Source organism: Callorhinus ursinus, unplaced genomic scaffold (genome assembly GCF_003265705.2).
Source record: "Callorhinus ursinus isolate GAN/ISIS: 27379988/994484 unplaced genomic scaffold, GSC_fseal_2.0 scaffold13, whole genome shotgun sequence".
NCBI lineage: Eukaryota > Metazoa > Chordata > Mammalia > Carnivora > Otariidae > Callorhinus > Callorhinus ursinus.
Window position 1 is genome coordinate 12960505 of NW_027397075.1, and position 16571 is coordinate 12977075.

Here is a 16571-nt window from a genome sequence, read left to right on the forward strand (position 1 = left end):
TCGGGCCCAGCTCTGACACCGAGCAGCCACGTGGGGGCGCCCGGGGCCAGATCACGGCCTCATCCTGGCCAGGGCAGGGGAGGCAGGAGGTGGGCTCAGCATGGCCCCTGTGTCTGCTCCTTCCCCTTTAGCCCACAGCCTTCAGTCAGCCTTCATGGCTCTTCTGCCCTTGCAGCTAAAAAAAGGTGGAAATGTGTGGGCGTTTAAATGACAGCATTTGTCAGTGTGTGGAGTGCCTGAGATTCCAGAGTCCACCTTTTCCTTACATGCTTACCTTGTAGGACAGACTAGGTCCCTTCTGGATTTGGAAAACATTAATCCTTAGAAAATCAATCAGACTGCACTAGGGGCACCGGTGTGGCTCAGCGTTTGCCTTCAGCTCAGGTCATGACCCTGGAGTCCTGGGATCGAGCCCCACATCGGGCTCCCTGCTCAGTGGGGAGTCTGCTTCTCCCTTTCTCTGTTCCCCCTGCTTGTGTGTGCTCTCTCTCTATCTGTCTCAAATAAAGTCTTTAAAAAGAAAAAATCAGGCCACTCTTAAGGGTGGGTCCTGTGGCCTCAGCCACCTTCTCCATAGCCCATCCGAAGCCCCCTCACCTGTTTGCTCTGGACTTTGCAGGACTACAGACCACACGATTGGGCAACCACTTGGAAGACCGAGTCAACAAGTTTTTGCGGCGACAGAATCATCCTGAAGCCGGGGAGGTCTTTGTCCGTGTGGTGGCCAGCTCAGACAAGACTGTGGAGGTCAAGCCCGGGATGAAGTCACGGTTTGTGTGCACACGTTGTGCTGTTTTGTAAAGCGCTCTTTGAGGGATCCTGTACCTGGTTAACCAAAGCCCTGCTTTCTGGCACAGCTTTAGAGTTTGTATAATTCAGGGCGCCTCGCTGGCTCAGTCAGTAGCACATGTGACTCTTGATCTTGGGGTTATGAATTCGAGCCCTACATTGGGTGTAGAGAGTGCTAAAAAAAAAATAAGCTTAGAGTTTGTATAACTTAAAGGTTTTTCAGCGTGTGTGGTACAGTCAACTCTTTTCTCAGTATTCCATATTCATAAGGGGAGATAAAATTCCTGGCTGAGCAAGACTATGTCACGAAGAATAGGGTCACAACCCCGAGCTGCCCAAGGCCAGGCTGGTAGGCAGAGCTCTGGGCCAGCAGTCAGCAAAGGCGAGCAGGCCTTCAGCTCCTCTGCACTGCACGGGCTTAGAGCAGCAGATCTCATTTATAAAGTGCCTTGTAAAACAATGATGTGTGCACACCTCAGGCTCTGACTTTGATTTCAGGTTTGTGGATTCTGGGGAAATGTCAGAATCTTTCCCGTATCGAACCAAAGCGCTCTTTGCTTTTGAGGAAATTGACGGAGTGGATGTGTGCTTCTTTGGGATGCACGTGCAAGAATATGGCTCTGATTGCCCCCCTCCAAATACAAGGTAGTCCTTCTCCTCCCCTTCTTGGGTACATATCAGTGGGCCCGCGATGTCGCAGCAGACTGAGAACCTAAGTGTCTTGTTGGAGAACCTGTGTGCTCCAGACCTGGGTTTAAATCAGATAAGCCACGCCTAACAAACCAAACTAGTTAGTTGAGTTTTCCACTAAGCCAGTGAGAAATGAAGGGTTTTGATGACTGTTTAAAGTGTGTTTTGTGTAGTGAGTACTCGTGGGTTCCAGTCCTGGTCTTGCTGTTGTCCCTGTCTTACCTGGGGCAGGTAAACCTACAGACAGGGGGGTGGGGATCACTCCATGGGCCCACGTGTTGTAAAAACCAAGTACCTCTGCCAAGAGTTATTTCACATTCAGTCAAGAATCCAGGTGAGAGGGAATTGGAAGAGGCTTTGTGTTAGTTTGCCCTGGCCTTCCCATGGCTCTCCATCGTGGGCGATCCATCGCTCTTGCCCCAGGGATGGAATTGTTTATTCATGGGCAGTGGCCCTTGGTGATAGGAGTTTCCTTACGTCTTGTTTGCACGGCCAGTGTAAATGCTATGAAAACAGAATTTATTTCTGGAGCCTCTTTTGGATGTTGGTGTTTGGTTTCAAGTTTGGGGGATACCAGTTAATTTCTTCCCACCCACCCCCCAGGCGTGTGTACATATCTTATCTGGACAGTATTCATTTCTTCCGGCCCCGATGCCTCCGGACAGCTGTTTACCATGAGATCCTTATTGGATATTTAGAATATGTGAAGAAATTGGGGTGAGTTTAATTCAGATTATTCAGAACTAATAAAAATTTTATTTTTAATTTTCACTGTGTGTTTTGCGAAATAACCAGAGTATTTTTTAAAGCCGTATGTGTTTCTATTCTAACGTCCTCAGATTGATTCAGAGTTCTCCCCAGCCCCCCTCCCGGGCACTTCCTTGGGCCACGCAGATCTGGGCTCCCCAGCACAGCGCACATGCTTTCCCTGTCTTCTGTGCTTTTCTCACTCTTTTTCCTATTCTAGTCTCCTTTTTTTTCTTTTTAACGTTTTTGAGGAATATTTTATGTATCATAAAATCTGCCTATGTCAAGTGTACACTCCAGTGATTTTTAGTAACTTCACTGAGCGGCGCGGCCTGGATGTCAATCCATTTCCAAGCGTTGTCCTCCCCCCAGTAGTGGGACCGCCACACCCATTTGTTGTTTATCCTTGTTCTACCGCTGCGCCCAGCAACCATTGATCTGCTTTCTCTATATATAAATTTGCGTTTTCTGGACCTTTCATATGAATGGGATCCTACAGGATACTGGTCTTTTGCATCTGCTTTTCTCTGTTTCGGCATTCTAGATCTGTCGCATCCCTTCCCAAATTTGAAAAAGTTAGAAGTATTTGACTGACAGGTGTCTAACAGAGTGACAGATTATTTTGACTTTGGCCCTTTAGAGATACTCAGCTCCTCTCCATCGCACAGGAAGAGATAGTTAGGAAATGGAGCACATCCCTGGGCATAAGCCGTTCCCCGTGCCTCAGAGCCACGTCTTCCGGGCTCTGTTCCATGCTGACAGGATTCCCTGGAAGCCTTGACCCCTGCCCGGCATGCACACCCTGAGAAGGAGTGTCTGAGGGCTGATTTCCAGGTGTGCTCTCGCATGCAGAGATTTGGCCTTGCCCACCCATGCACCCCTCTCCCCCCTCCCCCACACCGGTTTGGAACTTCTCTGAGCCTGTTATATTTGGCTGCAAGCATCGTGGAAATTTCTTTGTTTTCTCTTTTCTAGTTATTTCTGTCCTTGCTTTGGTTCCTGCTCCTCAGCTGTTACTCCTTGAAGGCAGGGAGGCTTTCACTTAGTACTGTGGTCTGAATTTGTCTGTGTGTCCTGCAGGTATGTAACAGGACACATCTGGGCCTGCCCCCCGAGTGAAGGAGACGACTATATCTTCCATTGCCACCCCCCTGATCAGAAAATCCCCAAACCAAAGCGCCTACAGGAGTGGTACAAGAAGATGCTGGACAAGGCGTTTGCGGAGCGGATCATTCACGACTACAAGGTACCTGGGGCTGAAGCAGGGCCTGGCGGCTCATGCATGTCAAAGCTCTGTTCACCTATGAGGAGTAGAAAGCAAAAAGAAGGAGAGCGTAGAGAAAAGGCATAGAAGCACTTTACATGTAGTTGCCGTGCCCCATCCTCACCCAGCGGCACAGCCCCTGGGCCCCTCCCCGGAGTGCCACTGACTTCCCTGTTTGCTGTGCTTCCTTCACTCCCCAGGACATTTTCAAACAAGCAACTGAAGACAGGCTCACCAGCGCCAAGGAGCTGCCCTATTTTGAGGGTGATTTCTGGCCTAATGTGCTGGAAGAGAGCATTAAGGAGTTGGAGCAAGAAGAAGAGGAGAGGAAGAAGGAGGAGAGCACGGCAGCTAGCGAGACAACAGAGGTAAGGAGATGCGGCGGGCCCGGCCTCGCGCCAAGGACAGTGGACGCACGCCTTCTTTGTCGGTGGGATTGCTTTTACACGTGCCTGCCCCTTGTCACCAGCCACCGCAGGTCAGGGCTGGAGCTCGAAGGGCGAGCTGAGACACGGTGCTGGAGACACGAGGTCACCTGGGAGAAGGCAGATGGGAGGTGCTGGGTCTAGCATCTGTGAACAGGGCAGGCGGGGTGGAGGCTCAGAAAGACGAGAGCGGGGGACATCCTGCCCAGCATCCCAGAGCAGACAGAGCCCTGTGCTCGCAGTCAGCAGCCAGGCCACTGACTACAGACCTTTCCTGAGAAGGAGAACCTCGGGCGTCATCAGGCCTCTCCCTTTCACTTCGTCATGAGCCAGCCCACCCCATCAGACAGCCCTCCATCTGGTGTTGCCTTCGGGCACTCACCTGCTTACCAAATCCCGCCTCACATGGGCTCTGTGCTCAGCAGTGCGGTGGTGAACTGTAGAAGACTCCATCCCTGCCCTCCCAGGGTGCGCGTTTTAGTGGGGAAAACAATGCATCCAAACGCAGCGGTAGGAGCTGTAAGGAAAGGGATCACCGAGATTGGCTGGGTCGGCACCCAGCCAATAGGTGGGGAGGTGGCAGAGGCTGACCTGCTGAGAAGGAACCCACACGGTGGGGAGCTGCCGGTGGGAGGAGGAGATGTGTGAGGGCTCACGTTGGGAGCAAGTGTGTATGTGTTTGGGATGTCCAAGAAAGAGAGGATGGGGGTTTCCGTTAGGTTCATAGCTTTAGAAGCAGCGGGGAGTGTATGATGTGTTTTGAGAGTAGCAGCCCCAGAACATGGCGCGGACTGTTGTGGTGTGTGAGGGAAATCCTGGATCGGAGCTGCCTGCTGGGTCTGGGGCCCGAGCATCTGAGTCAGTGCTGCCGCCTCTACTCAAAGGAGGAGGCTAGGGAAGCATGTTTGGGAAAGAAGTCCTTCAGGAACTGGCTGCTGAGATGCCTGTTAATGCCAAGGGGCTGTGCAAGACGGGCCCTCAGAACTAGGGTCTGCTGCGGGGGTCCTTTTGCTGGGGCCTCCCTGGAGGCAGGATCTGTCATCTGACCAAAGATAACAATACTCCCAAATGTCAGGGGTTTTAGGGCTCGAGAAACCACTCCGCTGGGGTCTTTAGGAGGCCACCAGAGATCCTGTTTGGGTGGGCCAAATTTGAGTAGAAACCAGGGAGTTCTGGCAGGAGAGAGTGCAGAGCTGAGCTGTGAGCCCAGGTCCCTCTCCGTGTCCGCCACTGCCTGCACCTTGGATGAGAGGTGGCCTGAGTCAGAACATGCATCTGGGGCTCCAGGGCAGCGGGGGGGGGGGTCACAGCAGGGAGAAGAGGGTCTGCGGCCTCTGAGGCAGGACACAGGCTCCAGCTTGGTGTCCTGTCCAAGGAGGACCTGCTTATCTCTGGCCTGGTGGCGGCTCATTACCAGCTTTTGCAGTGTTGGGGACTTCCCCGTGGTATCCAGTCCACAGAGGCAGCGGGCAGGCCCCACCCTGTGGACACCCCAGGATCCCATGGCGGGCGGTGGCCTCAGTTGTGGACGGCATGTGGGCCGGACTGCTGCTTTACCATTGGCAGTGTCCTTCCCTGGGGGAGGTGGGGAAGGGATAGGCTCAGTGTCACGTGTGTGACCCCAGCTCCAGGGGGAGAACCACCCGCGGGAGCCACGCATAGGTACAATTCCAAGAAGAAAAATTGGAATGCTGCTGCTCAGGGTGGCCAAAAAAAATTTTTTTTTTAATTTGGCTATATTTTCTGAACTTTGTGCAGTGAATCTATTTCTTTTATAACTTTTTGAAAGTCAGCTTAGTTTTTAGAACGGTTTCAAGGCTTACTGAAAACTCGAGCGGTGAGCGGAGCTCCCTGTACTGCGCGGTCCCCCCGCGGCTGCCTGGGAGTTGTGCAGCCCGCGCCAGCGCGCTGCTCTTCACCGGGGCCCTCTTCTGCCCCAGGCTCCAGACAGGAGTTGTCAGTGCCTCTCGGCACCCAGAGCATCTGTCCTTCTCTCTCCTCTTCTTGAGAACAAAGTTCTTTGGACCAGACCTGGGGCCTAAATGACGGAGGGCCTGAGTTCTTTCCAGACCTGGGGGGCAGGACTCCTCACACCTCAGCTCGCTAGAGAGCTCAGGGTGGGGGTTTCAGGCCCACACGGCACCTTCTCCTGGCACTGTTCCCCCGTCTCATGCACAGTGGATGTTTGGAACTGTGTGCAACGGAGCATGTGGCACATGGCATGGAGTGGTATGGAGCAAGGAAAAATAGCTTGGACCCCCTGCCTTGTTAGAGTCCATCCTGGGTGTATTCTCCCCCAGTGTCACCACTGCCATGTGGCCAGTGTGGCCCCTGTGTCACCACTGCACCCCTGGCCCTGCTCCTGTCCTCCTCACCTCTGCCTCCATGACGCCTTCCGAAGGCAGCTGTGGAGCCTCCTGGGGCACCCATCTCCCTGGCCGTGGGGGCTGGGTGCCCCAGCCAAGTGCCAGGCACGGAGGAGGGGAGGCTGGGCTTGAGCAGCAGCTTCGCGTGTTGTTTCAGGGCAGCCAGGGCGACAGCAAGAATGCCAAGAAGAAGAACAACAAGAAAACCAACAAGAATAAAAGCAGCATCAGTCGAGCCAACAAGAAGAAGCCCAGCATGCCCAATGTGTCCAATGACTTGTCCCAGAAGCTCTACGCCACGATGGAGAAGCACAAAGAGGTAGAGACCAGGGCCCCTCCTGGTCTGTGGGATCAAGGAGAGGGATTGCTGAGAAGCCGGGGCCCGTGGGCCTTGTGGAGAGGGCCCTGGGCACTGGAAGGCCAAGTTACCTCGCTCTCCGTGGAGGCTAATGCTATCCTCTCCTGCAGGTCTTCTTTGTGATCCACCTGCATGCTGGGCCTGTCATCAACACGCTGCCCCCCATCGTTGACCCCGACCCCCTGCTCAGCTGTGACCTCATGGATGGGCGGGACGCCTTCCTCACACTCGCCAGAGATAAGCACTGGGAGTTCTCTTCCTTGCGCCGGTCCAAGTGGTCCACACTGTGCATGCTGGTGGAGCTGCACACCCAGGGCCAGGACCGCTTCGTCTATACTTGCAACGAGTGCAAGCACCATGTGGAGACGCGCTGGCACTGCACCGTGTGCGAGGTAGGCCCCACTTCCCTCCCTCCCCGGTCACTCCCCTGCCCTCGCCACCGTCGGCGTGGTCAGCATTTCAGATTGAACGGTGAGATAGTCGGCATTTTCTAGGGGCACCAAATGAAAAAGGCTCATCTACCCCCTGGTCCTCTCCGGGAGTTGTTGGTCATGAGGTTGGTGTTTCCTTGTTCACAAAGAAGAGAATCCGTGCTCTGTGCCTGCTCCAGGCTCAACAGCAGATGTTCAGGGTAGGAAGGAAGGAGCCTTTCTCCCTTCATGGAGCATGTATGGTCCCAACCCTGCTGAGCATAACAGAGGGTGTTAGTGTGTGTCCGGGCTACACTTGGCCCCTGGCAGGAGGGGCTGGTCTCCCTAGGAGGCAGAGGAGTGGACAGGCCTCCTAGGGGAGGCAGTGTTTCTGCTGATTTTTTCAGGAAGACGTGATTACAGAGCACTTTTATTTTATTCCTTGTTGTTTGCTAACACCAGCCGTGTGTCAGGAACATCCACGGGCCCTCTGGTGCCAGAGTAGGAGCCAAAAGAGGCACCGGCTATGCTTCGGCCCCGCCAGGATTCTGACTGGTTTCCCCTGTTCATACCTCCAGTTGTATGTAGCCTTGCACAGGTTGAGCTGCTGAGAAGGCGCTGTCCTGGGGGACCCGTGGTTGCACACGCTGTGTGAAGGGGTGTGGTCCGTCCCTTCCTCAGATGGGTCCCTCTGTCCCCCCCACCCCACCCTCGCCTTGCCAGCGTCTGCATTCCAAACGGTTCCCAGAATCACATGCCCGTAGGAGCAGCTCTGTGATCTTGGGCAGAGGGGGCGGATGGATCCTCTGTAATGCCTTTGTCTTCATTTCCCGGTTTTTCCTGCCTCCTTCTGTTCTCTGGTCACTGCCCATTGTTGGGATCTTCATGTCCTTTTGGAAAAAGGGTGTGTCTCGGTCATACGGTTTCCTTCTCCAGACCTGGCATTTGGTAGTCTCTCTGTCTGCAGATACAAGCAACTTTTAAGAAACCCGTGAGCGTGCGTTTTGTCGCTGGGGTTTGAGCCCAAGGCCTGTCTTATGGTGAAGGCCTCTCAGTCCCGCAGGCTCTCTGGGCCACCCTGCAGAGCTCAGAGGGCGCACCAGGGCACCCAGCAGCAGCCCCAGGGAGTGGGGGCTGGTTTCTAGAAACCCAGGTGCGTAGCACTTGGGTGAGCTCGGGAGGAACTGCCAGGCTTCCCAGGCCAGGTATGGGAGCAGGGCCTCAGTGGTGTGGGTGCCCTTCCCCAAGGGCCAAGGAAGGAAGGAAAGGGGACCAGATGTGAGCCAACGCACCCAGGAGCCTCTGAGACCATTGGTGGGGGGGTTGTGAGGCTGCCGGGGTAGACACGGGCAGACATCTGGTCCCGTGGGGCCTCGTGCTGACCGCGGCGCATGCCCTGTGCTTATCTGCAGGACTACGACCTTTGCATCAACTGCTACAACACCAAGAGCCACGCCCACAAGATGGTGAAGTGGGGGCTGGGCCTGGACGACGAGGGCAGTAGCCAGGGCGAGCCACAGTCCAAGAGCCCCCAGGAGTCGCGGCGCCTGAGCATCCAGCGCTGCATCCAGTCCCTGGTGCACGCCTGCCAGTGCCGCAACGCCAACTGCTCGCTGCCATCCTGCCAGAAGATGAAGCGGGTGGTGCAGCATACCAAGGGCTGCAAGCGCAAGACCAATGGGGGCTGCCCGGTGTGCAAGCAGCTCATCGCCCTCTGCTGCTACCATGCCAAACACTGCCAAGAAAACAAATGCCCGGTGCCCTTCTGCCTCAACATCAAACACAAGCTCCGCCAGCAGCAGATCCAGCACCGCCTGCAGCAGGCTCAGCTCATGCGCCGGCGGATGGCCACCATGAACACCCGCAATGTGCCTCAGCAGAGTCTGCCTTCCCCTACCTCAGCTCCGCCCGGGACCCCCACACAGCAGCCCAGCACGCCCCAGACGCCGCAGCCCCCGGCCCAACCCCAGCCCTCACCCGTGAGCATGTCACCAGCCGGCTTTCCCAGTGTGGCCCGGACTCAGCCCCCTACGACGGTGTCCACCGGGAAGCCCGCCAACCAGGTGCCAGCCCCACCGCCCCCCGCACAGCCCCCACCAGCCGCGGTGGAAGCGGCCCGGCAGATTGAGCGGGAGGCCCAGCAGCAGCAGCACCTGTACCGGGTGAACATCAACAATGGCATGCCCCCAGGGCGCACGGGCATGGTTACCCCAGTGAGCCAGATGGCCCCCGTGGGCCTGAACGTGCCCCGGCCCAGCCAGGTCAGTGGGCCTGTCATGCCCAACCTGCCACCCGGGCAGTGGCAGCAGGCGCCTCTCCCCCAACAGCAGCCGATGCCAGGCATGCCCCGGCCTGTGCTGTCCATGCAGGCCCAGCCAGCCGTGGCCGGCCCGCGGATGTCCGGCGTGCAGCCGCCCCGGAGCATCTCGCCCGGCGCCCTGCAGGACCTGCTGCGGACCCTGAAGTCACCCAGCTCCCCGCAGCAGCAGCAGCAGGTGCTGAACATCCTCAAGTCCAACCCGCAGCTGATGGCGGCCTTCATCAAGCAGCGCACAGCCAAGTATGTGGCCAGTCAGCCTGGCCTGCAGCCCCAACCCGGCCTGCAGCCCCAGCCCGGCCTCCAGGCCCAGCCCGGCCTGCACCAGCAGCCCGGCCTGCAGAACCTGAACGCCATGCAAGCCGGCGGGCCCCGGCCCGGCGTGCCTCCGCAGCAGCAGGCGATGGGAGGCCTGAACCCCCAGGGCCAGGCCCTGAACATCATGAACCCGGGCCACAGCCCCAGCATGGCGAGCATGAACCCGCAGTACCGGGAGATGCTCCGCCGGCAGCTGCTCCAGCAGCAGCAGCAGCAGCAGGGCAGTGCAGGCATGGCCGGGGGCATGGCCGGGCACGGCCAGTTCCAGCAGCCCCAGGGACCCGGAGGCTACCCCCCAGCCATGCAGCAGCAGCGGATGCAGCAGCACCTCCCCATCCAGGGTGGCTCCATGGGCCAGATGGCGGCTCAGATGGGACAGCTCGGCCAGATGGGGCAGCCAGGGCTGGGCGCAGACAGCACCCCCAACATCCAGCAGGCCCTGCAGCAGCGGATTCTGCAGCAGCAGCAGATGAAGCAGCAGATTGGCTCCCCGGGCCAGCCGAACCCCATGAGCCCCCAGCAGCACATGCTCTCAGGACAGCCGCAGGCCTCGCACCTCCCCGGCCAGCAGATGGCCACGTCCCTCAGTAGCCAGGTGCGGTCTCCGGCCCCTGTCCAGTCTCCGCGGCCCCAGTCCCAGCCTCCACATTCCAGCCCGTCGCCACGGATACAGCCCCAGCCTTCTCCACACCACGTCTCACCCCAGACTGGTTCCCCCCACCCAGGACTCGCAGTCACCATGGCCAGCTCCATAGATCAGGGACACTTGGGGAACCCCGAACAGAGTGCAATGCTCCCGCAGCTGAACACCCCCAACAGGAGTGCGTTGTCCAGTGAGCTGTCCCTGGTCGGCGACACCACAGGAGATACCCTAGAAAAGTTTGTGGAGGGTTTGTAGCATTGTGAGAGCATCGCCTTTTTTTTCCCCCCTTTCATGTTCTTGGACCTTTTGTACTGAAATCCAGGCATCTAGGCTCTTTTTATTCCTAGACGGAACTGCTACTTCCAAGCCATGGAAGGGTAGATTGCTGTTTAAAGAAACAATACAAAGAATATATTTTTTTGTTAAAAACCAGTTGATTTAAATATCTGGTCTCTCTCTCTCTTTCCTTTTGTTTTTGTTTTTTGTTTTTGTTTTTTTGTTTTGGGGGGAGGGGGGTTTTGTTTGGATTCTTTTTGTCGTCATTACTGGTGACTCATGCCTTTTTTTAACGGGAAAAACAAGTTCATTATATTCATATTTTTTATTTGTATTTTCAAGACTTTAAACATTTATGTTTAAAAGTGAGAAGAAAAATAATATTCAGAAACTGATTCTTGAAATAATGCAAGCTTATAATGTATCCCGATAACTTTCTGACGTTGCGGGAAGATTTTTTTCTATAGTGAACTCTGTGGGCGTTCTCCAAGTATTACCCCTGGACGATAGGAATTGGCTCCTGCGTGCACACACGTACACACCCACACACACATCTATCTATACATACTGGCCTAAGCCAAACTTTTGTCTTGCAGATGTAGAAATTGTTGCTTTGTTTCTCTGATAAAACTGGTTTTAGACAAAAAATAGGGATGATCACTCTCTTAGACCATGCTAATGTTAATAGAGAAGAAGCATTCTTTTCTTTCTTCTATGTGAAACTTGAAATGAGGAAAAGCAATTCTAGTGTAAATCATGCAAGCGCTATAATTACTATAAATAAGAAAATTCAAGAAGATTCAATCACTGTATAGAATGGTAAAGTACCAACTCATTTCTTATATCATATTGTTAAATAAACTGTGTGCAACAGACAAAAAGGGTGGTCCTTCTTGAATTCATGTACATGGTATTAACACTTAGTGTTCGGGGTTTTTTGTTATGAAAATGCTGTTTTCAACATTGTATTTGGACTATGCATGTGTTTTTCCCCCATTGTATATAAAGTACCGCTTAAAATTGATATAAATTACTGAAGTTTTTAACATGTATTCTGTTCTTTAAGATCCCTGTAAGAATGTTTAAGGTTTTTATTTATTTATATATATTTTTGGAGTCTGTTCTTTGTAAGACATGATTCTGGTGGATTGCTCACAGAGGAGAGGCAGGGACCACGGTCCTGGTGGCCATGTGGGTGGCAGGCAGGCTCAGCCAAGGCCTTGGGTGGTTCCCTTTCCAGGAAGCGAGGTGGCCAAGCTCATTGATGGTCTCATATATTCAGTGCTCCACGGGGAACTTCACCCACCGAGTTAGGGCTTCAGGTGGGTCAGAAGCAGCACTTTGTCTCCTGTCCTCCCTTAAGCCTCGAGAAACCAGAGTAGGGATGGTTCCTGCGGTTGTTGTCAGCAGTACCTACCCTCCCCTTTCCTATATGTAAATCCCAAAATTGGTGCAAAATCTGCTCCAGGGACTGGAGGTGGTTCCTGCTTCCCCCTAAATCCTGTGCTCTGTACGGGAGGATGCTACACGCAGCATGTCCTGCTGTGACCTCCGATGCTGGGCTGGGCAGCTAAGTGCTCTGGCCTTTGCTCTCCACCCTCTAGAAACAGGGCCTGTGGGCAGCACTGTGGTGAAAGAGCCCTCCAGCTTTGAGGGACGGGCACTTGGCCACGTGGTCCCACACACATCACTCACCACCACCCCGCCTGCCCCCCCCAGGTCCACAGTCAGGTGCCCTTACCAAGAGGGTGACACTCAAGTCCCTGGATGCTGTAAACATCACGTCGGAGCGGAGGAATGCCTCCAGGGAGCGTGGATGTGTGCCCTCTAGACTGCAACATCCCTTCCCCACCAAGCACAAGGGACTTGAGTCCTGCCTCTTGTGTCCCTGGTCCCCCAACCTGGGCGGGGGCGGTTGTGGTGGCAAATTTAGAATTCATGGCCCAAATAGCTTCCCTTTGGGCCCTGTATTCACAGAGATCATTTCAAAATACTTAATTTGGGAATCTAAACTTGAGGAAACTTTGAAAAAAATTAATTCTAGCACAGAGCTTCAAATCTTGAGTTTTAACATAGATTATGCCAGATAATAAGACCATCTAGCATTGCCAACCAACTGCCACCTCCACCACATCCCCAAAAGGGAAAGCAGGGCCATGGCCCTCCAGTGGCTATCTAGCCATCCTTGCTCTGCTTACTTCTTGAATCTGGGACCCTCTCCCGAATCACCCTCTCCACTGATGTTAAACCTTGAGCCCGTGTTCAGACCGAAGGGGTTGAGCCATCTGGAGCCCTGGAGGAGCGGCTCCAGGCCCATGTTACACGTTGTGCAGGGCAGCCATTTAATGGGGCCAGTGGGGGGCCTCTTTTTCAGGTCGTCCTGGGATCCGAAACTCTGTGTACAGATCTCATCTTTTTGGAGTCCATGTCCCGTGTAATCCGCCAAGGGATGCGGCCGAGGGTGTGGTCGGTGGATGCTAACCCCGCACTTGGCGTAAGGAGATTTCTGTAAGACAGCTGGAAAACCCCGGCGCTGTGTCTCATGCTGTATACTTAAGAGGAGAAGAAAAAAGTCCTATATTTGTGATCAAAAAGAGAAAACTTGAAATGTGCTGGTGTTTATAATAAAAGCTGGTAAAACTGCTTGGATTCAAAGATGGTCCCAGTCGGCTAACAACCCTTAGAATTAGCTTAGCAGCTAGTCTTCGTGAGATCGAAGGGTCTCGGTTGAGTGTGCCTAGTACGTGTGTTTGATGATGTTCCTGAGAATTTAGCATGTTGAAAACGAGTAGGATGCAATCTCTGGAAAACAAGGTGGAGTGTCTTCGGCTTATAAGATCGCAGACTGAAGACATAACTTTCTCCCTTTTTTTGTTTTTTTTTTTTTTTACTGCTACAAAATGGAACCGAAGATTCCGTTTAAGCCGAAACGTGCTTCTAGCACTGCACAGGAGAGTAAGCTGCTCTGAAAAAGGAAAGTCTTTTCATGAAGGAGCTGAGTACAGATTGGTCGCCATCGCACCTTCGGGACGCATGTCACCCAAGGACCGTGCTGGGAAGTCGGTGCTCCAGCCAGGCCACCTTAGCAAGTAGGGGTGCAGGAGCATGTAGGGATGGGGGCTGGAGAAACCAGATTGCACCTTCCCGGGATGTCTCATGTTCATGCTACTGCATCACTTGGGTATGATATCATTGTGCAAAATCAGGAGTAGGGAAATGGGTCGGTTTTGAAACGTAAGCGAATGCAGCCCCCAGGCTGGAGGACGAGACAGGAACTTTGGTGATGGTGAGGCGATGAGAAGGCAGATGGTGCCTTCGATCCTCGCACGCCTTCCTCCCGAGGATTTACCAGGCTGTGTGGACGGTGGCACCTGTGTCAGACTACGGCACCCAGCGGAGAATCCACAGGTGCTGACTGAACACCTTGGGCTGATTCAGACAATCGGGGGTGTTGAGAGCGAGCGGGAGGCAAGCACACGGGAAGTGGGGGCCTGCGGCGTCCTGGTGAAGGGATGGCAAGTGGGCACGTCAGGGGGGTGGCCACCGGGAGCCAGGGCCTTGGTGGGGAGTGAGCTCTCTCAACCCCGCCTGCCTTCCTCGGTGAGACTTGGTAACACGTGTTGGAAGACCCCACTAACTCCTCCGTCCTGGCTGCGAGGTAGGACAGTGTGGGGACCTGCCCGAGTTCACGGGTGGTGGGCAGGGGCAGGTGTGGGCCGCTCAGCCAGAGCCATGCTCTTCACCACTGGGCCCGAAAGGAGCTTTCCTCCCCTACTAGCTCCGCAGGCTCACCTTGAACTCACTTTGGGGATACCTTGAGGAAAGGGGGGTGCATTACAATACCTCTAACCCCTCAAGCGTCGCAGACAGGACCTTACACAGGACTAAGTGGGACTTGGCCTGCCTGAGTGTGGTGCCCACCGGTTCAGCCCCTGGAGAGGGCTGTTACTGAAATGGGCTTTATGCTCTGGTCCCGGGACCCCAAGGAAGCCTCTTAGAAATGGATGTTTAAAGTGGTCCTATATAGGCATATCAACAAAGTTTAGACTTGAAGATCCTCAAAGCCACTAGTGATGTTTAGAGAATGTTCCAGGTGAGGGTGGACTGTCAGGAAAATGTCCAGAGAGGACATCCTTGGAAGGATGGTGAGGCATGGTGTGCCGGGGCTCCCTGCACCAGGAACCTTCCTGTGTCTCTGACCCCACCCAGGACCCCTTCACGTCTGGCACAGGTTTGGGAGCCTCAGAAGAGGGAGGGTGGTTTCACGTGCTGCCACAAGTTGAGCATCTGGAGGCTGGGCGGTCAGGGGGGGAGAGTCTTGGGGACAAGACTGAAGCTGGGAGGTGCAGAGAAAGAGGCAGCTGACTCGAGGGAGGCCAAGGCTCTGCGCGGGAGGCAACCAGAGTTGCCTGGTGTTCAGCGGCCAGAACGAGTGTCCCCTGTGAGGGCTGGACCTCTGCAGCCAGAAGCACAGAGGACCCTCCGAACTTCCAGGGAAGTCAGTTCTTGCTATTTCCAAGCCTCTAGACACTGGCATTCTGGTCTCCGGTTTCCTGAGTGAGGAAAGGGGGTTCTTTTGTGGGGAGAGGTCTGCAAGTGTGAGAAATGGCAGGAGAGACATGAGTGGGCCCCGAGCCAAGGCCCCCTTCTCTCCCAAACAGGCAGTTGGAGGGGTGCACACTGCTGCTTCTAGTTGACAGGAAAATACGCAGGTCTTGTCCAAGCACTGAGTTTGCTTACTCAGCAAGCATTTACCGAGCAGATCCTAGGCACGGATCTCAGCCCTTGGAGAACTCCACCGAGAGACACAATCAGTCACTGGAGGAAGGTACAAGGTGGTGCCAGGGCTCGAAGCCGGAGCACCGACTCCAGTTTGTGCTGGGAACGAGGAGATGTCTCTCTTTGTCAGGGCCAGCAAGAGCACAGTGCTGGGGAGCACTCATCCTCCCTGACCCTGCCCCGTGCTCAGGGCAGCACTCCCCCAGCTCTGACGCGCAGACGGCGTACCTGAGATCTTGCTAACACCCCGATTTAGTAGGTCTGGGCCAGGGAGTGGGCAGACTGAGCTTTTAGGTTTCGAAAGAGCTCCCAGGTGAGGCCTGGACCTACTTGGAGTAGCAAGGACATAGGGGACCAAGAACAACCATCTAGACTTTGAAATTGCCTTAGTCTGTTTTTTTTCCGTAAAGATTTTTTTTAAGTAATCTCAACACCCAACATGGGGCTCGAACCCACAACCCCCAAGAATCGCAGTTTCCACCGACAGAGCCAGTCAGGCGCCCTGAAACTGCCTTAGTCTTAATGTTCACGATAAATGTGGGTGCAGGGAGAGGGGGTTTGGCCAAGCGGTTCTTTGTCTCCTTCACAGCTTTTGTTCTGAGCTGGTACCCTCTGTCCCCTTTTGTCCTCAAATCCCTGAATAAGTACATGGCAGGAGTACTGGCCACTGAGGTCTCCTGGACGGGACGGGAGCTAGGGCAGAACCCGGGGGACCAAGAGGTACGGGACGATGTCCTGTGAAGTGCATTTGTGAAAATGCAGCTTGTGAGCAAAACAAACTTCTTTTCCAAAGAAGCAGGAGGAGTGCCCTGCTCCTGGAGCAGGTGCTGGGGTCAGGCCTGTCCTCCCTGTTTCCTGAACCACACGCGTGGCACCCCCCCATTCAGAAGACACCTGCCTGAGACTGAGACCACGGCCCCCTCTGACCTGTGCCTGGGGGCATTGGCCCCTTCAGGGAGCATACCGGATGGCTTGCATTCCCACCCTGTCCTCCGATACCGCATCGGACCAGAGAATCCTGACGGAGGGGACCATCTTCATACCTGAAGAGATGCAGTCTTGGGGAGGGGAGCTCCATGGAAGCCGCCCACCTGCTGGGGCCTGATGCCAGGTGCTGCTCAGGATGCCACCTGGACTGGGCTCTGGCTGGGGTGGGGGCCCTTGGCACCCAGGCAAAGTCCCAGTCCTT

General features: G+C 54.8%; 1 protein-coding gene across 4 annotated transcripts in view; it reads left to right on the plus strand.

The window, feature by feature from the left end:
* CREBBP (CREB binding protein) overlaps positions 1-11649 on the plus strand; it is a 121165-nt gene extending 109516 nt beyond the window's left edge. For all 4 annotated transcript variants that reach the window (XM_025859064.2, XM_025859065.2, XM_073899597.1 and 1 more), the window contains 8 exons: positions 620-770; positions 1288-1434; positions 2083-2196; positions 3307-3472; positions 3691-3858; positions 6439-6600; positions 6750-7031; positions 8462-11649. In XM_025859064.2, the coding sequence (XP_025714849.1) occupies positions 620-770; positions 1288-1434; positions 2083-2196; positions 3307-3472; positions 3691-3858; positions 6439-6600; positions 6750-7031; positions 8462-10582 (3311 nt within the window). In that variant the 3' untranslated portion in view covers positions 10583-11649. The remainder of the gene's footprint in view (positions 1-619; positions 771-1287; positions 1435-2082; positions 2197-3306; positions 3473-3690; positions 3859-6438; positions 6601-6749; positions 7032-8461) is intronic.
* The last annotated feature ends 4922 nt before the right edge of the window (positions 11650-16571 follow it).